Raw genomic sequence first — 20685 nt, forward strand, 5'->3', positions numbered from 1 at the left:
TTTAACCAATATATGCATATGGCATACATAAGCCAGTCGGAAGGCCCAATTTCGGCATAGCAACAAAAAGGAAGCTCTCTGAGTTTCATTAAGATAACTCACCTATCGACCGATATATAGGGGTATAAAGTCAACCGGAAGTTTCAAAATCTTTATTTTACATTTATGAGGGATTTGGATCTTTCTTTATCGAATTTGTAAAATTTGATTTCAGTTAGAACTATTTAGTTTTTAGGTAATATTTTTACTTTTCCAGTATTTTTAGGTATAATTTGAAAAAGAAAATTTATGAAAAATTTTAGAGTTTTGAATGGCTTACGATTTCTTATTCTAAGTTCATTCAATGCTTTTGATAATGTAGGGTCCTAAGCTACATTATCAAGCATCGTTTTTGCGACTTTAACTCAACATCGTGTTTGCAACGATTTAGGTCTTTTGGGAAAAGCATACGACTGACACGCTTTGTACCCTAAACATTAAACAAAATGGTTGAGTTGATCCTTAAGAGATGTTGAGATACTGTACTATCTCTTGATCCCAATACTTCGAGTTTCAAGTACTGTGTCTTTAACTTTTTCGATGTTATCGTCATTGACAAAGTTAGATAGACGACTCGCTTGAGACAAGTTTTCGATGACTTCTAAGCCTTCACTAAATGCTTTATACCGCTCAAATAGCTGTGTTCGTGAAAAAGTGAACCCTCAGAAACAGTTCTGCAACATTTTCAACGCTTCTTTAGCAAATTTCAAGCTGCTAAACACACTAATTGACATACACATAGAAATCAAACTTTACTCCAACATATACTTAGTATAAACAAGTTATAACAATCTAAGAAATAAAATTTGTCGTTTCGGTTTGATTACGAAGTTTATATTGCTCAGTCCGGGACAATTTTGATCACATATTATAATTTTATATTATTTAAATATATTTTCACTTAGAAGTCTTAAGCAGTAACTTTGCGTATAATCCGTTGAATGCATTAACTATTTCTAGTTAATAAAAAAATATTTTCAATCGCACAATATTATCCAACAAAAATAAAATTTGTGCTACAAATATTAACTTTTAAGCATTTTTCCTGATATTAGCATATAATTTTACAAAATCGGCCATGCTATCCGCATAAAAATGAGGCTGATCCTCCGCTTTTGCTTGCCACATTTGCTCTATGGGTGTGCTGCCGCTCAATACGAGCAAGGTTTGGAAGCCACAATTCAGTCCGAAGCGCACATCGTGCGTGAGAGAATCGCCAACAAACAGACAACGCTTGGGATCGGCCAATTTATAGATGTCCTTCAAAATTTCTCCAAGCAAAACTGCCGGTTTGCTAATTATTATCGGTTCTCGTCCTGTAAAGCGTTTAAGTGTGTCGAGGATATCGCAAAATCCTATAGACAAATATAAAATGAGTTCATTTTAAACCTTATAAACACATATAAAATCGGTGTAATTATATATGCGTGTTTGGCTGGGAAACATACCTGGTAAGGTTAGCTCTTTCGTCATCGGTAATAACCAATCTGTACCACCGGCAATAAACTGACAATCCTTGTCTGCTAGATATCGTGTGGCCGCTGCTATTTGCGGATAAGTTAAATCCAATTTGATATCATACAAAACAGCGCCCATTCTTGCTTCCGGTTCTGTGATTCTTCCCAAATTATTGGGTGTAATTTCTTCAGTGGTGTCCTTAAGGAATGAAAAAGAAAAAGTTTTAGAAACCAACACAATAATTTACAAGTTTGCGGAATTTGTATTTTCCTAAATTGAGTTTAGGCAAGATTATGTCATAGGACGGCTTAATAGATTTGCATGGTGATTGATTTCTATGAAAATGTTTGACAAAAATGTCTAAACCTTAAATTCTTGTCGTTATTATACGCCTTTTACATGGATTTAATAAAAGATTTTTTGGTCAAATAGTTTCGGGGAATGCTTCCTAGATAATAGGGTTTAAGTAGTTCCATATCTAGCTCCGATAACTGTTATTGACTGGCTGTCATGGAAAGGGACCTCGTGCACATGGCTTCTTGATTCCATACAAATAAACTCTTCCAAGTTTATATTTTCGGAACACAGTCAAGATATGTACATATACAAGGTCTGTCGCAAAAGAAACAGGACTGTTAAAAAAACAACAAAAAATTAATATTTTTCAAAAGTTATATTTTTTGTGCTTCGATACAGCGTTTAGCCCGGTCAATTAGCATTTCAAATGAGTGTTTAAGGTCATTTTTCGGAATGCTCTTGAGAATATCGGTCGTCGCCTTTTGAATAGCTGAAATGTCCTGAAACTAGTGTTCTTTCATGGGCAAATGAAGTTTTCCAAATAGGTAAAAATCACAGGGTGCCAGATCAGGTGAGTAGGGTGAGTGACAAGCGTGACAAGCGTCGACCGATGACACGGCGCATTATCGTGCAACAGGCGCCAGGACCCTGCCTCACGATATTGTGGTCGAGCACGACGAATGCGTGACGAAAGACGCTTCATAACACCTCGGAATCGTAAAAACAAATCAGCATTGTCTTTATTTTTGACTTCTGAAGACGACCGACTTCTGATCGTCACAGAGGTCCTCACGACCTTCTTGGAATCGCTTAAACCACTCATGCACATTACTACGGGATAGGCACTGATCACCATAAACTTTTTCATCATTTGAAATGTTTCAGTAAACGTTTTCTCAAGTTTAAAACAAAATTTAATATTTGCTCTTTGCATTTTACGACCGATGACCAAAAGCTGCTGTCACTTTTTGATCGATAACATCGATTGTAGTTATCCAATTGTCTTAAAATTTTTACGAAATGTCAACAAGAGATCAGACTTTTTATTTCATATACCCACCAATAGGTGGCGCCACCAGAAACAGTTATATTTAAAAAGTTCTGTTTCTTTTGCGACAGACTTGTATACCATGTATGGTAGTAATGAGTTTCAAACGGAAACCGGTTTTTTATACTACAAAATTTTACTTGCGGGTTATTTCTCTATTCCAAAATTTTTATGTATGAACATAATTGCAATTTACTGTATCTTGATAAGGACTTGGTATTTTTCTATTCTGACATCACATCTATATATCACGTCTTATATAAGTAGGTACGCAAATAATCGCAAAAATCATGAGAGTTTTACTCAATTTTATGAAATTCTGAAGAGAACACTATTAACGGTGACTAGTGTTTACCCAAGCGCTGTAAAACGAATACAAATCAAATAGAAAATCAAGTGTGACAGTGTCACGAAAGAGACGCATTAAGTATCTAAAGATATAAATCTGTACAAAGTCGTCTTTATCAACATTAGATAGAAAACATGATAACCAAACTATTTGTATAAACTTGTGACATTGAAAAAGGCAAACCACAAAATTATCGGTTCACTCAGCTTTACTATATTGAATTAGGCGGGTTCAGAGGCCAGCAGAGGTGGGGTCACAAGTACTAAATGCAGCTTATGACAGATTGCGAGTGTTTAGCTCGTTGGCCGGTACAAGCTTTTTGAATGGCCTCTACGTCTGCATAACGCTTTTCTTTCATGGGCAAATGCATTCTTCCGAACAGGAAAAAGTCGCACGGTGCCATATCAGGTGAATACGGGGAGTGGTTAATGGTTAAAATGTGATTTTAGTTCAAACATTTGGTCCTTCGAATTTTGGATTCTGAGCAATTGTTGGTCGTCAGTCAATTTGTGCGGAACAAACCGTACACACACCTTTCGTAAGCCCAATTGTTCGGTCAAAATGCGATAAATCGATGTTTTGGAGATGTTCAATTCCATTTCCATGAATTTCAATTATGAGTTCGGCTGATTTTTGATGAATTCACGCACAATTTCGCTGGAGTTTCCAGTGATCACGGATTTTGATTGGGCCACATGTTGATCGTCATTTATGTCCTCACGACCACTTTGAAAACGTTGAAACCACGCGTGCACTCTGCTAAGGGATAGGCAATCATCGCCATAAACTTGTTTCATCAATTGAAATGTTTCGGTAAAGGTTTTACCAATTTTAAAACAACATTTAATGTTGGTTCTTTGTTCGAAGCTCATTTTCGCACCGATAACGATAACACAAACATACTCACACTTAAAACGCAATAACTTCACTTCCAATCCATGAAATATCATGAAATTCTCACTGGACAATCGATAACGCACCAGTCGACCACCACTGGCGCCACCATAGGGCGCTAGATTCAAAAAGTCCTGTTTACTTTAGAAGGCACCTTGTACAACACCGCCAACTTCCCGTATATTACAATTTTAAATTTCATCCTATGGATTTATCGGAAGAAAACTTTACATAAATAGTGCCTTCAAGGTATGCAATCTCATTTGTAAAAATTATCCACATCAGACTTTAACTTGTCATGCCCCTTCTACCGAATAAGTCAAGTTTTTTTTACGTTTGTATGACTGTTAGTGACATCTGTGTCAAATGTCAAATTAATCATCAGTGTTTAGTATACGCTTGTCTTTCTGAAGTACATAAATTGCATTCGGCGATTTTTACGATGAGCGAAATTATTCAACAAAGAAGTTCCATTAAATTTTGTGTGCGCAATCAAATTTCTGGTGCCGAAACGTGCACTATGTCAATTTTTTCGAAAAAACAGTGTCGCGTTAATGTCTGTAAAACAATGCTTTCTTGTATCTACGCTTACGATCCGGAAACAGACGATCAATCGGCCTAATATCGTGGCAAATGTGAGCCGAAGCCGAAAACCCACATTAAGAAGTAAGGTTGAAAGTTTTCTTCGATTATCGCGGTGGCGTGCATTCCGATTTCCTTCCAAACTGTCATCAAGCAATACTATTTGAATAAGGCCGGAACTTTGAAGGGGACGACTTAGGTTTTAAAAAATAAATTCAAAATTTTTATATTATGAACAGTGTCTTACTATTTTTTGCTCATAATAATATCGGTCAAAATGTGTGATATTTTAATGAAACTAAGATTTTACATTACATTTCATAGCTTTTTTAATACATCTTCTTCTTTTTAATACATGCCATCTATAAAAATTCTATAAAGCCTTACTTATAAAGCTGAATATCTCGAGAAGTATTAATGATAGCGATTTTGACCTCGAACCTTTTTTATAGCAAATAAAATTTCCTACAAATTTGTCATGTACATTTTTTCTATAGCTCCTGTCATTTACGAGATATATACAAAAAAATGCGAAATTCTTGGAAAAATCGGGTTTAGAGCCCCGTACTACCTCGCTGGTGTGAGTTAAGACTTTGTTGCACTGAGCACTTTTGTAGAGTGAACAATTCTGAGAAATATGCGTCTAAAGTCAAAGCGATGCCATAAAATACCTCTGATCTGTAGGAATTTAAAGATAAAAACTCACGATTGTAGTGTATTTTCTATGGAAAATTTTTACAGGCCTTGGTCCAGTTCTTAATGTTAATATTAAGGGCTAAAATTTTCAGGGAATTTTTTTAGGGTATTTCCAAGGAAATTTCGTGACGGGACTGAAAAAAATTAATAGTTCAAAAAAAAAAAAAAAAATACCCTAATATATATATATACTATATATATAATGTATATATAATAAGATAATATATATATACATACATTTGCTTGAAAAATTTTTATACTTACCAAAGTCCTCACATCTACGCCCACTTTACGAAGCATTCTAGTACTGGGGGGACTGCATAATGAGAAAACCGGCTCCTTTATATTATGCTTCTTTATATAGTATAACATGGACTTAATTGGATGTATAATGTCGTTCTGATTGAAGTAAAAAAAACAAATAATTTATTAGCAAACATCTGCACATATCCAAGAAAAAGATTTTTAAGGGGTCACATCCACTTGGGAAGTTAAAAAACTCGATTTTTTTGCCTTGCATACTACTGTGATCAAATAGAAAGGTGAATTTTTAATTTTTAATTTATACTTCGCGTGTTTTTCGAATCGGTAAATGTTTTTTTCTGAAAGTTGGTAGCACTGTTAGTGACATCTATTCTAAATTTCACGTCAAAATATTCATTGGTATTTGAGATACGCGTCGCTTTGTGTGACTCTAAAAGTGAATTCTTCGATTTTTTACTATGTCTGAATTTATACATAGAATGAAGAAGTGTGATAATGCACCATCTCATACTGCATTGGTTATTCGTGATCATATCTCCACATTTTCAATTAATATCGGGCCGCAACTACTGCATCCGCTTGATTTACCTTCGGGTAACTTCTATCTATTAAATTTAGCAAATTCACATGATCACTCCGAGATCACCGTTTTGACTCAATTGAGGATATAAAAGCTGAATCGAAGAAGGCTCTGATGGCCATCATGGCGGAGGATTTTTCCAAGTGCTAAAATGACTGGAAAATTCGTTGGCATACATACTATAAGTGTATTGCTGCGGAAGGGGATTACTTTGAAGGATATGAAATTGACAGAATTCACCTATCAATTTGATCACAGTAGTATATATCGGATGTAGATATATTCGAGAAAATTGTAAAAAATTGTTAAGTTGAAACTATATTTTCTGGATACAAGCGTATTTTTAAGATTTTTTAATTTATAAATAATGCGAGTATAATTGGCTCCCAAAACTGCTGTTTTCAGACAATATTCAGAGAATATTTTTCGGGCAATTATCTAAAGAAAACTATTTTTAATAATAAAATCGATTTTTTAAGCCACTCTCTACAAATTTTTCACAAAAATCCACTTTTATTTAAAAACCAAAATTTTGACCAGTACTTCGATGATGACTTGTTCTCTCCTATTAGAGATAACTTTAAGCTGAAAAATCTTCCGCACAGCCAGAAACATTTTTTTTTTTGGAGGTCCTCCTGGCATTTGTCAAAATATATTGCCGATTATTAAATTACTTTAAGTACGCGTTTTTCCTGACTAGCAAGTGGATAGAACCCCTTAATTAGAACACTAATTTTTCGACAACTGTATTATTAATATGTCATCTTCACTTGAACTTAACCACCGAATGGGGCACACACTGTACTTTAACCATGGCAGATCCGGACCTTAGTCCGCTTTTTCTCACACAACGCCAACTAACCACAGAAAAATAGTGTGGCTCACCGTTTGAAAATCCTTCACTCCGATCCCGCCGAACAGCTTAACGTATTCATCGTCTGAGCGCATGCTGTTGTTGGTCACAAAGAGCACTTGCTTGCCACCCGCCTTCAGTGCATTCACCGCTTCACCCGAACCGGGCAGCGGTGCCGCAATCATCCACATAACACCATCACAATCACACATCACGACGTCGAAGGAGTTGACGAACTCCTTCTGCTCCTGCGCGGAGAGCTTCAAAATATGCGGTATTTTACGAGCAGACATAATTGTACAACGATCCGCCACTCACGCGTGCCTTAGATAAAGTATAACTAAAGATTTCATCTCACAATGCATTTATATAAGAATAAATTTTGTTGACGCATTTTTACGCTATATGTGTATGTATGAAAGCACGTAAATAATTTTTATTGGCGAAGTCACTTTGGGATAAAGGTGATTAATAAACCCTCAGCAAAGAAAAAATACTTTTTATGAAACGTTGGAAATTTTTTTTAATAACTGAATTATATACTAACTATAGAACTTAATTTCTACAGTTGCAGCGACTGAACACTGTTCAACAGAATTAATCACCCTTTTATTAGAAATTTGTTATTTCAACTTTATTCCAAAAAAAGCAAGACCAAACGATGACTTCGACTGAAACGATGCTATAAAACCCTTCACAGTTGCATTTCTTATAGCAACTAAAATTGTTGTGAAGATTCATTGTCAAAGAAAAAAAATTTTTCCTCTAAGAACTTGATTTTGAACGTTCAGTTTGTATGACAGCTATATGATATAGGGGTCTAATATCGGCGGCTGTGACAAATGTGCAGCTTCTTGATGACAAAAGGACGTGTGCAAAATTTCAGATCAATATATCGAAAACTGATGGACTAAAGGGTGATCCATTTCGATGAGTCTTATTTTTTTAAAGAAAAAACATAGAAACTTCAAATTTAATGGGGGATGTTTATTATCATTCGAAAGAACATTCTTTGGTATTGAATTCAGTTTTTGATGAGTTCGTCCGAGCACAGGTGATATCAAACCATCTTGGTGACTAATTGATCGGCCCAAAACGTGAAATTATGTGCCCACTCAAGTGCTCGCTCAATAAAACCATTGATTGATGTGATGTGTGGGAAATGACGCCGTCCTGTTGAAATCGAATGTCGCCGAGGTCACGAGCTTCAATTTCAGGCAACAAATAGTCGGTTATGATGGCCCGATAACGGTCGCCATTGACGGTTACGTTCTCACTGATATAATTTTTGATGAATATGGACCGATGATTCCACCGGCCCACAAACCACACCAAACCGTTGTTGTTTTCGGGATGAAAGGGCAGCTCTTGAATCCCTTCAGTTTGTTCTTCGTTTCAAATGCAGCAATTTTGCTTGTGTTCCTACCCATTGAACCAGAAATGGTTCGCTGAACAAAAGTTGGCTCGAAAACGTTGTATCTTCTTGGTACTTTTCAAGAGTCCATAGAGCAAAGCGATGTCGCTTGGGAAGGTCGAGCGTCTTCAGTTCTCGCACAAGTTGAATTTGTAAGTTTTCTATTTAATATCTCGACGTAAAGTGCGCCAAGTCGTTCGATACGTCAGTCCGAGTTGCTGCGAACGGCGCCGAATAGACTCTCCACGTTCTTCGTATAGTACACTCTCAGCTACGTCTGCTATATTTTCTGCACTGTCTGCTGGACGCGTCATTCATTATAGAACAATATATGCCTTCGAATATTATCCTATAATGAATGACGTTTCCTTTTCATTTACACTGTTTAACAAAATAAAAGATTTTTTCTATAAAACTATCTGTTTGCTAATGAAGTTAGATTTCTATATAGATTTACTGTCATAATGAGAATCAGTAAACACGCTTAGTACTCGTAATTTAATATTTACTCACATTAACTGTGCTCTACACCAAACCTTGAAGGGCGACGAATCGAACAAACAACTGGCAGTCTCATAATCAAATTGAGTTAGAAAAGAAAAATTAAGTATTGTACTATTTTGGTGTAAATTTAACTGTAATATTGTAGGGGATTATCTTATGAGTTATCAATTGAGAGACTTATGTCGAATTTCGGAAAATGATAAATTATTACAGAGCAAAAACGCAAAGTGATTTTACTGAGTAAGCCAGTAATACCGTCTTGAAGGGCAGCTGAAGAAAAGCTATCGAGAATATGCGCTATTGTGACGTTAGCAAAGTTTATTATATGCTTTAAAGTACACTTATATAAAGAAACCAGTTTCGTTGAGGGTATTGTGGCATTTTTTTTATATTCAGCGAAGTTAGTATGAGTTTCTCTGGGGATAATAGAGATAATCACGGCCATTTAATGTTATTTACACACTCTATTAGCACAACGCTGATAACACTTTTTGTCATTTTACGAAAAGTTGCATTAATTCTACCGGTAAAATTATGCCCTGACAGTCTGTGGTGACAAACATTTCAGCCCGAGGTGTTTGCTTTGAAGCTTTTCCACACTTCACGCTCAGCTGATAGCAAGAAAGATATGCAGTTAGCGCTCAGCTGTGCTTAGAATCTAGCTAGAAATGAGTAACTGAGTAGAGAGCACAGTTGCGGCTCTCTGCCGGCAACAAGGCAATGAGAAACACTTCATTCAGCTGATGTTTACTTAGCGTGATATCGATTACCGTTGACACGCCTCACCTGTCGTTATTTTGCCGGCATGCCGGCGACAGCGGTGGGGCGTTGGGTTGCACTACGGTCTCGGGCCGCATTTGATAAGATACTTTAGAGATAAAAAACACTAAAAACTTCGGGAACGTATGATTAAGTTGCTTCGACATACAAATTCGAGGCAAAAAATTTAATCAAAACGACAATTTAAAATTCACTTTGCCAACAGAGCAGTAGGCGAACGGTATTTACACTCATTGAATGAGTATCTACCGTTAATGCAAAGAACGCAGAGTTGAAACTGAAAACTTTCAAAAATTAGTTGAAATCAAATTTGCAATTTGTGTAAAAGCAAGAAATTGGACAAACAATGAACACTATACACGAAGTGCCAATCGGTGATCTCAATGGCAACGAAGCCACGACTATTGCGAGTGTAGTGTCTACCACGAGTCTCTCTAATGCCAGCAGTATTTCCAGCACCAGCAACAGCACCAAAGTCACCATCAACTCCAGCAGTGATACGTCGGTGCCGCAGACAGCGAAGTCACAGGACGACTCAACCACAACAACGACAACAACAGCAACAACAAACGGTGAGTCCAAAAACGCAGCGGATAAGAGCAACCAAAACGAAGCTGACGCTCCAGCAACCAGTATAAGCAATAAGGATGCAACAACTTCCACCACAACAACGGCAATCGTCAATGGTAACACGAAGAGTTTACGCAACGATCTCAGTGAGGATCTGAAAATAATCGGCCATTTGAAGAATATCGAGAAGATCAATGAGAAGCGACGACTCTTTCTCAACAACACCATCAGCGAGTACACGATCGATGAGAAGACCGAAACGGAAACCAAGACACAGACGATTAATGGCGCCGAAACGGTACTTAGCGAGACGCGTATACACACACGCGAAGAGCAACAAAATGTTGGTGGCCACAAATTGGGCAGCAGCAGTGCAACCGAACTCAATGGTCATACAAAGGCGACAGCCGCAAACTTTTCAGCTACGAAATATGCAACACTACCGCGTTCGCCCGGTACGCCACCACCCAAGCCGCCTATGTTGAGTCGTACACGTAGCATTGGTATTGGTGATCAGCGCTCGTACTCCGCCACCTCGGTGCCAACCACGCCAACCAAAGCAGTAGCCACAACAACCCCAGCAGCAATAGCAGTGCCGCCAACAAATGCAAGCGCAGCGCTTGCACCGATTGCTACACCCACACCAACAACAATTTCATCACCCACATCACCTTTGGCAGCCGCGGCTGCCTTGAGCCCGCAAAGCTCGCCAACTAAGAAAGCCACAACTTTGATAACGAGCGCTGTCTTGCCGGAACCGATCAAAGTGGCCACTGTACAGCTGCGTGAGGAGCCGGTTCCGACTATGCGTCGTGTGATGGAACGACCGGTCTCACTGTCACCGGAGGCGCCCAAGCAGATTTCAATAAATCACTATGAACGTCTGATTGAGGAACTCAAGTGCCCTGGTTGTGCCTATCCGATGAAGTCACCGATTTTGTTATGCAAGACGGGTCACAGTATCTGCCAGCAATGCACTCGCGTGCTCTTACTCTGTCCGCTGTGTAAGGTAAGTGGTTGAATATTCGAGTTTTTGTTGCAAAAATTTATCAGTTTTTTAGTTTTTCACATTCCACATCGGATATATTAGTCTAATCTCACACAATCTTTTGATAGTGAAACTTTTTGTCACAGAGTATAAGAAGTTTAGGATCGGATGAGTTAGGAACCATCTGTCAGTTAAGATCTAGATCTGGTTAACTCATCCAAAATGCCTTCTTTTGGTGAAATTAACCAGTACTTTACCGACAGTTGGTTACTAATTAGACATTGAGAAAACGGCCCTTAGTCTTATAACTGCTCAACGTCTCCAACTCGCATTACCTACTCGTATGTGCCATTTGTTTCCTCGACAAAAAATCACTTTTCCTATCAAGTTTTCTACAAGTATTTTATCGCACTTTATATTTGCTTTTGTCGGCATTAAAATGTCAATATATATGTAGATTATATATTTATATATATATAATGTCGCTAAATGTAATTATTTATTTTAGTTTGACGTCAATAATCTTTTTGCAGTTCTGCCGATGAAGCTGATATCAATTCTCTTTTTTTAACTTTTCCATTATACATATAAACTTTAAATCAGTGACAAAATATAATACAAGTTCGAACAAGAAAGAACATTAATTCGGCAACTTTGAAGCTACAATACCCACCACAAGTGGATTTCTTATAACATATTTAATAGAGTATAAACAGATCACTGTCTTGATTTACATCATATGACGATCATATGCTTTAGTGTTCTGATCTAAACCAATTATTCGAAGATTGTATCGCTGCCTTAGTCAATAATCCATGCCGAATATCTTAAAGTTATCTCGTCAAATAAAAAGTTTTCCATACAAGGACCTGATTTTGAGCGAACATTTTCTATGACAGCTACATTTTATAGTGGCCCGATATCGGCGATTCCTACACGTGAAAAGCTTTTTGAGGAAAAAAGGCTTCTACAAAATTTCAAACAGATGTCTCTACAACTGAGGCTAGTTCGCCTATATACGTGGCTACATCGAAACAGCTTGTCGCGCTGATCATGTTATAAGTACTTCCGACATTTCTTTCTGTGCGCAATATACGTCATGGTAAACTTAAAATACCCTGTGCAGGAAGACTCCTTCCGATTCCATTCGTTATGGTAAACAATTTATTGCAAACTAAATTGATATTTGTTGTTGCTTAAAAAAAATCATAATTTATCCAAATTCAATATTTGTTGATTCGAACAAGGGCACGCCGTAATTTTTTTTCTCTTTTAACTGCATTCCTGAAAACTTGGATCACTGCGTAGCAGAGGCTCTTCCTCTGCACACATACAGACGAGGTTGATGTGGATGGGGAGAAGTCACTGGAAATGAGGCGCAGTGAGCATTTTCACGGATAGGTCGAAGCTAGGAGGAAAAGTTAGGGGAGAAGTTTTCCGTCACTCTTACCTTTAGACTACCGAGTCACTTTAGTGTTTTTCAGGCAGAAATTGTTACTATAAAAATGATAGACGTACTACTACCAAGTGTAGCCTCTTTCAGGGACATGAGCATTCACTTCGACTGCAGGGCGGAAACACTCGCGCTAAGCTCGCAAACTGTACACTCAAAGCTAGTCAAGGAGTGTCTGTTCTCGCTAGAAATAGCTTCAAGCTACTTCATCATCAGACTAGTTTAGAGAAGAGATCACAGCGAAATCGCTGGCAACAGCAAGGCCGATGAGCTAGTCAGACGGGGCAACCTTGCCCTGCACGCATTGGAATAGGACCAAGTTGGACCTCCATTGGCGTCTTGCGTTCTATAGATCGATAGACCTCGCGTGCACTTAGTGGACGCTGATCGTAGTGAAGTAAAATGGAAGAGACCTACTGAACTATTTACCCTGAGCAAAGTCCATCTTGCCGCAATCGTAGGATTTCGTACTGAACACTGACCAATAGACACTCCGGCGAAAGGGCTTAAAATCTTATCGAACGGTAGTTGTCAAAGTATTAAGGAGCAACGTGAGGTGGAAAATTTCTTCTTCATTGTCCAGCATTTGCAAGACTGAAACTGAAACATCTCTGCAGTCTTACCTTCGGCCATCTCACCAAATATGTGATAGTCAAAAAGCTTTGTCGATCTTTCGCCGAATACTTTCAGAGCTGGAGTGTTTTCGTCCATTCGAACTACATCACCTATCCGCTATTTGGTTCCAACAGTTTTTACATTTTTTTTTTTTTTGATGACGTCACATTAGCGAAATTGAAATTTTAAAATGGCATTTTGAGACTTTTTTAAAGAAAATAGGAGTATAGATACTTATTTCTCTCTAAATGTGCCTGTTACATACAGACAGAGGTCCTAGTTATTATAAATAATATGATGAAAGGTGTTAGTTAGTTAGCAGACCGAAAAAAGCAGACCGAAAAAAGCGAATTTTTCAAAATTTTTTCAGAGAAAACTTTTAAACTTATTAATCCAAAAATTATGGTATCTTTTATTTATATTTTAAAATTTTGTATTAGTAAAAATATTTATTTGGAAGGAATTAAAGCTGATCTCCGGGAGCTCCTCTCAAAAGAGACCTTTACCGGTGTCCACTATATCTCTGAACTGAATCCTCTGAAATTGAAAAAACCAAACCAACCAACCAATTTCGTTAAAGTAATGTTAAATTTAGTAAAACAAATCGAAAGAATAAACAAAATAAAATTGACAAAATGGCGGTTTCTTAAAAAAATCGATTTTTGACCAAAATTTCGACCTTAAATTACCTATAAAAAAAATAATTTTTGGTGAGAAAAGATTAAATTACTAAAAAAAATTATTTAAGCAGCTCGTTTGAGACTAATCGGTTCAGCCGTTTTCGAGTAATGTTGATCACCGATCTTGAAAACACCATTTTGAAAAAAAAGCGTTTAAAGTTTGGCCCCGTACTTCCAAGCACCCCGAAACGCCTTTTCAAATTTGCGTGTAAATTCGAAAATATTCACCGGAACGATATAAAAAAAAACATTTTTTTAAGATTCTAACTGCATATAACCTCTTAACTATTCTCTCTAGAGTTTAGCTTGATCATTTGATTATCATATTGGCATATAGAATGGAAAATATAGACTCTTAGCCGACAATGTTTTGCACGTCATCGCGTCACATAAATTTAGATTGCGGCTATTTTCACTGCAATCTTATCTTGGCACACTTTAATGCAGCAAAGACTCGAGTAAAAAATTGAAGTTTTTATTACCCACCAACTTAAATTGTTGTTTAATCAATTGTAGAACCTTTTCAATTCATTTATCTTTTCACATTTCATTTTGAATTATCTGATATGTGAAAGGAAATCGGTGATGAAGGCAAGGTCGAAAGAATTGCTGCATGTACATATGTATATAATTCTATATCTTATCGCTTACGTAAAGAGAACCACTTGAAATTTTTGTTGTACGTGCCTTTGTCCATACAACTTGTAACTCACTTCTCTCTCTTCACAGGAGCCCTTCACCACTATACGCTCTCTCACTGTCGAAGCGCTGTGCTCCAAGGCGCATTTCCGTTGCTCGAATGCCTCGGGTGGCTGTACAGTGCGCCTGCAAATCGATCTGCTGAGCTGGCACGAGAAGCAATGCATCTACAAGCCGATGAAATGCTTTATGGGACGTGTGTGGGGCGATTGCGAATGGGCGGGTCGCGAAGCACACTGGAAGGACCATCTGGAGAAGGATCATGCCGATAAGGTGTTCACCACAGAAACGACCGATATGATTTGGAATATGGGCGTGAAGCAGAAACCGCTTACCGGTTACTATGTTTTTATTGTGTTCGATGAGATGTTTAATTTCTATGAAGTGCACGATAAGGAGCGCATACTATTCACCATGGCCTGCACATCGACTGTGAAGGAGAAGAAACATAATTACGCCTTCGAGGTGACAATTGTACATCAGGAGAATGAAGCCATAGCCATAACGCAGAAGTATCCGGTGCATAGTGAGTACGATAAGGACATATTGGCGGAGGGCACTTGCATTAGCATGTCACTAACGGATCTGGCGAAATTCATCGATGAAGATCGGGTAAGCACCTTGAAAAAATATGGATATTAACTTCTTCTTTTCTTATATTGCATTGTCATTAAGAATGTGTTCCTTTCAGTTACTGCATTACCGCGTTCGCATTGTGGAGATAAAGACACCACGTAAAGTGCGAAATTCGCTGCGCAACAGTCCCCATACCGGCATACATCCGACCGATTTCCAGCAGACACAAATCGAGGGTGTTAATCTGAAGGGTGTGCCAGCGGAGGTGATTGTTACACGTAAATTGGATGACATACCATTTGCGGATAACGGTACTGCCGACACACCGCACAGCGGTGGTGCACACTCGGCTGAAGGCGTGAGTGAAACTGAAGGTGAGCGGGTAAAAGTTAAAAGCATTTACAAAGGAAAATTTTCCAGTAATGAAAGCGGCTCCGAAAGCGATCCGGAATTCGAAGCTTTTATAGCGAAGAAATGGGGCACACCACAATTACATTTTAATAGAAAATTTTTGAAAAACAATTCCAATGAGAGTAATTCAACTGATGAGGCCAGCAGTTTGCAGAGACTTGATCGCAGATTCGTGCCGGATGATAAAATTTCAGTGACCAGTACCAGTACGAGCTACAAGAAGCGTGTAACGAACTCGCTGCGTAAAAGTTTCCGTGGCTTTAAGACTCCACAGATATTTAATAAGAAGACGGCTACCGATCTAAAAGACAGCAAGTAGTGTACAGAAGCAGTGATAGCAAATGTGTGGACACTCAAAATTAGATTTCTTTCAGAATTTTTACATATATGCGTAGATGTGTTACAAAACTCAAGGATTTGTATTGATGCCAATAATGGATTTTGGTTTTTGTGGTTGTTTCTTAAGCACTAATGTACATATGTGTACAATAAGAAATTACAGCAAAAATCAGTATCCACACATCTTATGAGTACGTATTAGTTCCAAATTTAATAATACATATTTATGTATGTATCTATGTGTGTATTTAATACAATAAATATTAAAAAACAAATGAGTTTATGGATTATTTTAGAAAACTTAATTTTTTGTGAGACATTTGCGTTTTTAAGCAACTATGCCATAAGTTCTGTTACAAGTTCAGGCCGTTTTATAAATCAGACCACGAAGAAAAAATTTGTGAGCAAGTAGATCTGTTCGATCTATTGATTTCGCTTTACCTAATTTCCTGTTTTTTAAGCAGACTTCGGAAAGAGAATGCGTTCGCGAATATATTTTTATGGCAGAATTGGTTCGAACCGCACGAGGATGACCACTTACATACATATGTACGCCCTGTAAACTTTGTAACAGAATTTATGGCACGACTAAGTACTCTTAATTGCTCTAATATGTTTTATGCACATATTTATTATTTTGAGTTTGGTACGGTTTTAGCAAATTATAAATGTTTAAACAATACATTCCTACAAAGTTTTTTGTATTTCTGCCGCTTATTTCAGCCGGATATAAATTAGGATCTTCCGGTTATGTAGAACCAGCTGTTTCGAAAATCACCTATTTTTTAAATTTGCGAATTATCGCAAAGCTATAAATTCAAATACCTGCTGAAAATTCATTTATGCAAGTGGTTATTGGAACAGAATGGATGTGTCAAATTCAAAGAAAAATAAATATTAATTGTTTTATGAAAAACAATATTATTTTTCAAATTCAAAATTTTGCTATTTATATTAAAAAAAGTCAAATGTAAAAATATTAAGTTAATTGTAAATCATTCAATAAAATGTATTTGTAAGTATGTATTGTTACAATGAATTATCCATGCATGCTGTGTTCCATTAATATACCATTTTGTTCCGCTCTAACAGCTGATAGTTTACACGGCAATTGGTAAATTTGTGTGTTCCAAACAAAGCGTATTTAATAAATTTCAGGTATACAACTTATTTTTTCACGCAATTTAAATATTTTAGTAGTTTGTAAATTGAAATTTGAATTTATTGTTTGTAGCTTAGCAATGGGCGTCACTGTATTGCTGCCATATCAGATACCAGAAGGTAAGACTGGCGCTCAAGCCATTGACTACCTCACCAAGCGGCTTTTGGCATTGGGCGCCATACACACCGGTCAATTCCTGGTCGATTGCGAAACATACATTTCCACACCACAACATGGACCAGCTAAAACTGTACATGTACTGCACGATTCCGAATATCCCGCATCCACATTTTCCATATTAGACAATGGCGCCGGCAAACAAATACCACTTGTGGCAGACAACCTATTCGATTTGCTTATGCTGAAAATGACTTCAGTATACACATCGAAAAAACAAACAAAAATTGAATCGAAAGGTGCGCGTTTCGAATACGGCGATTTTCTCATTAAGTTAGGTTCAGTGACAATGATGGAAAACTTTAAGGGCATACTCATTGAGATTGAATATCGACCATGTGTTGTGCTTTCATATTGTTGGGAAATGATACGTGAAACTTTGCAAGGTTTTCTCGGCATGCAAATTGCCAAGGAGTATCCAGCATATTTTTCGCAACAAATAATGAATACTATGGGCCAACAGCAGATACATACCAAACAAAATGAAGTGTACGAGCCAATCGATACGATTAATCAGTATTTGGAAAGTTTCACAAATTACCGCAAACAAAATGTGTTGCCGGTGGCAGGCGGTGCAACGGGTGGCGCGACGTCAGCGCAAAATGCAGCTGGCAATATGCAGGGCGGCAATCAGCGCATGCGGCTCTAGTGTTAGGAGTCGGTTTTAAGATTGTAGTAATTTTAGACAAAATTAAATTAATTAAGTTAAGTGAAGAAGTGTACTGCTGTAATTATTACGTAGCTCGAACATACCCGTAATGTTGTATAAAAAAATAAAGCAACTACGAAGTGTAATTTTTTATATAAAAAACAGTTGTTTATTTTCCAGAAAATGGTCATCTGCTTTGATTTTTGTGCGTCGCACTTTCTTCGTTGTAAATAATTATAGTTTCCTCATATTTAAAATCGTATTGTGCTGGTTACGCAGTCGCAAGTTTTCAAAAATACCAAATACGTTTGAAATGAAACACTTTCATCTATAATTCTTCAATATTTGCAATATGTAGTACGAACTTTATTTTTATGCTTTTTACCTGGTAAGTAATTTTGTATGAAATACATTTATGTATGTATGTAGTATGCACATATGCAACAGCTACATATATGCATATTATTATGCCATAGTATTTATATATATAATTAAAGATACATGCTTGTACATATGTATTTAGGTATATGCAAATGTATAGTATAACGTTTAATTAAAAAGTATAATTATTAGTAAGTAAATATTATATAATAGTATGTTAATTATCGGTAGTTTGCAATAAAAAGGCTACGCGTAGCGCAGCGCCACAATTTGCTTTCAATTTAAATTACTTTTTTGTTTTTTGAATTTTACAATTGCAATAAACATTATACGAATTTATGTAGATAATTAAAAAAAAAGAAGCAGCCAATTTTTCTAGCCAAAATTTTATTTATTTAAAGTATGCATAAAGTTCCTTATCACAATATAATCTAAAAAAAGTTAAACAATGTTCCAAAACTGAAAAGAAGTAAAAAAGTAATTACAATCCACATTGTTGTTGTGATATTTCACTTTTTGTTCACAAAATTTTGCATTTTTTCTGACGTTTATGTTTGAATTATGTATAATAGTGTTGCTTTTTTTTTAATGTCATGTGATTTTCGTTATTTCGAAAGGCTATGTTACGTACACTGAGAGAAAAGAATGTACATTTAATATTTGTTTTCTCTACCAGCAATGCTTTTTTTTGTTAAAGTTGTTGTTTTTTTCTTTTGTTTAAACAAATGCATACACTGTTTAAATAAAAAAATGTTATATTTTTGAATTTTCGTTTATATATACATACATATGTATATGTATGAAAGAAAATTTCGTTTTTTTGCAAAAATTTATGTGCAAGCAATTGAAATTTTGAATGTTTGAATACGCGCAGACATATTTTTCGCATTTTTAGTTTATGTTACGCAAAAAAAATTATTATTAGTGAGCATAACAAAGAATTAAATTTTTTAGATTTTGGGAAGTTTTTGTGATTTCTACAATTAAAAGAAAAATTTTATTAATTTAGTTTTAAGAAAATTTACAATTTTTTGTTGAAAATCACAAATTTGTGACCGTAAAAAAAATTATATTAAAAAAGCATAAATTTATATAAAAAAAATAAATTTATATTAAAAAAAAAATAAACGTATATTTAAAAACAAATTAAATTTATATTAAAAAAAGTTAATTTAAAAAAATATATGTACATATGTACATATATTAAAAAAAAATTATTAAAAAAAATATTTATATAAAAAGAAATAAATGTATAATTTTACAAAAAAAATAAATTTATAATAAAAAAAAATAAATTTATACAAAAAAATTAAATCTATGTTAAAAACAATAAAAATAAAATTTATATTAATTTTGCTTTAAAAAAAAATATTAGACATTCACCAATTTAAGTTGAAAATCATAAATTTTTGACTAACAAAAAAAAATAATTTATAAAATTTAACTTTAAAATTACAATTTTCAATTTAAAATTACAGCCTAAAAGTAGGCAGCAGCCAAAAAGTAACAATCTTTGCTATGCTCACGAAATACGCGCGCATGCTATAAATTTGTTTTTGCTGTTTTCCAACGTTTTTTAAATTTGTTAAGTAATTCAACTTTTTTATAAAAATACAATTTGTGAGAAAACCGCTTTACACCACTAACACAAGTACCATATAGTAGTTTTTATATTAAAATTGAGTAGCGAAATAATGCAAACTCTTGGCATTTGCTTTTAATTGTAATTATTTTATTTTCGAATATCCAATGCATTACTACTATAATTGTAAATTTGTAATTTTTCGGTTACGCAATAAAATAGTATTGCTACGCTTGCAAACAAAATGCATATTTTCTAGCTTTAAATATAGCTGAGCTAACGCTGTTGCCTCGTGCTCGCTCCCTTGATGTTCTTTGTGACTTTGTGCGCATGCATCCTTAACTTTGGCTAAAATGTAGAATTCTTGACTTGCTTTTTTGGAAACCGCTGCCTTTGTTCAATTTTTTGGTGATAATTGGAATTTTGTTTTGTTTTTGTATATGCATTGCAAAATTGTGCGCCACAAATAAATTTATATTTTTAATTTTTTTTTTAAATTTTTTGGCGTGTCTTTACAATTTAATTTTTGTTTATTTTTTTTTTTTTTTTTTTGGTTTTTGTGGCTTGCTTAATTTTTCGCGTGTTTGCAAAACGCAAATTATCAACTGTATTGTGTATGTCACACATATGTATGTACATACATAC

At 35.7% G+C, this 20685-nt stretch overlaps 3 protein-coding genes and 1 long non-coding RNA gene across 9 annotated transcripts in view; 3 read left to right on the forward strand and 1 right to left on the reverse strand.

The window, feature by feature from the left end:
• The window catches only part of LOC126758069 (uncharacterized), a 47744-nt gene extending 31380 nt beyond the window's left edge, over nt 1–16364 (forward strand). For 2 of the 6 annotated variants that reach the window (XM_050472082.1, XM_050472083.1), the window contains exons 2-5: nt 9964–11337; nt 14794–15375; nt 15455–16065; nt 16125–16364. In XM_050472082.1, coding sequence (XP_050328039.1) covers nt 10105–11337; nt 14794–15375; nt 15455–16065; nt 16125–16176 — 2478 coding nt within the window. In that variant the 5' untranslated portion in view covers nt 9964–10104 and the 3' untranslated portion in view covers nt 16177–16364. Of the gene's footprint in view, nt 1–9963; nt 11338–14793; nt 15376–15454 lie in introns of those variants that run through there. The other 4 variants (XM_050472085.1, XM_050472081.1, XM_050472086.1 and 1 more) reach the window with 4 other exon arrangements.
• The window catches only part of LOC126758095 (uncharacterized), a 317225-nt gene that overhangs the window by 212656 nt on the left and 83884 nt on the right, over nt 1–20685 (forward strand). The gene's annotated exons all lie outside the window — the stretch shown is intronic.
• LOC126758085 (uncharacterized) lies at nt 863–7406 on the reverse strand. The gene is made up of 4 exons (XM_050472113.1): nt 7093–7406; nt 5628–5762; nt 1488–1695; nt 863–1394 (listed from the first exon to the last, which is right to left on the reverse strand). The coding sequence occupies exons 1-4, from the start codon at nt 7351–7353 to the stop codon at nt 1072–1074; spliced, it is 927 nt and encodes a 308-aa protein (XP_050328070.1). The 5' UTR covers nt 7354–7406; the 3' UTR covers nt 863–1071.
• On the forward strand, nt 17173–18178 carry LOC126758089 (mediator of RNA polymerase II transcription subunit 20). The gene is made up of 2 exons (XM_050472116.1): nt 17173–17247; nt 17324–18178. The coding sequence occupies exon 2, from the start codon at nt 17331–17333 to the stop codon at nt 18075–18077; it is 747 nt and encodes a 248-aa protein (XP_050328073.1). The 5' UTR covers nt 17173–17247; nt 17324–17330; the 3' UTR covers nt 18078–18178.

Source organism: Bactrocera neohumeralis, chromosome 5 (assembly GCF_024586455.1).
Source record: "Bactrocera neohumeralis isolate Rockhampton chromosome 5, APGP_CSIRO_Bneo_wtdbg2-racon-allhic-juicebox.fasta_v2, whole genome shotgun sequence".
Taxonomy (NCBI): domain Eukaryota; kingdom Metazoa; phylum Arthropoda; class Insecta; order Diptera; family Tephritidae; genus Bactrocera; species Bactrocera neohumeralis.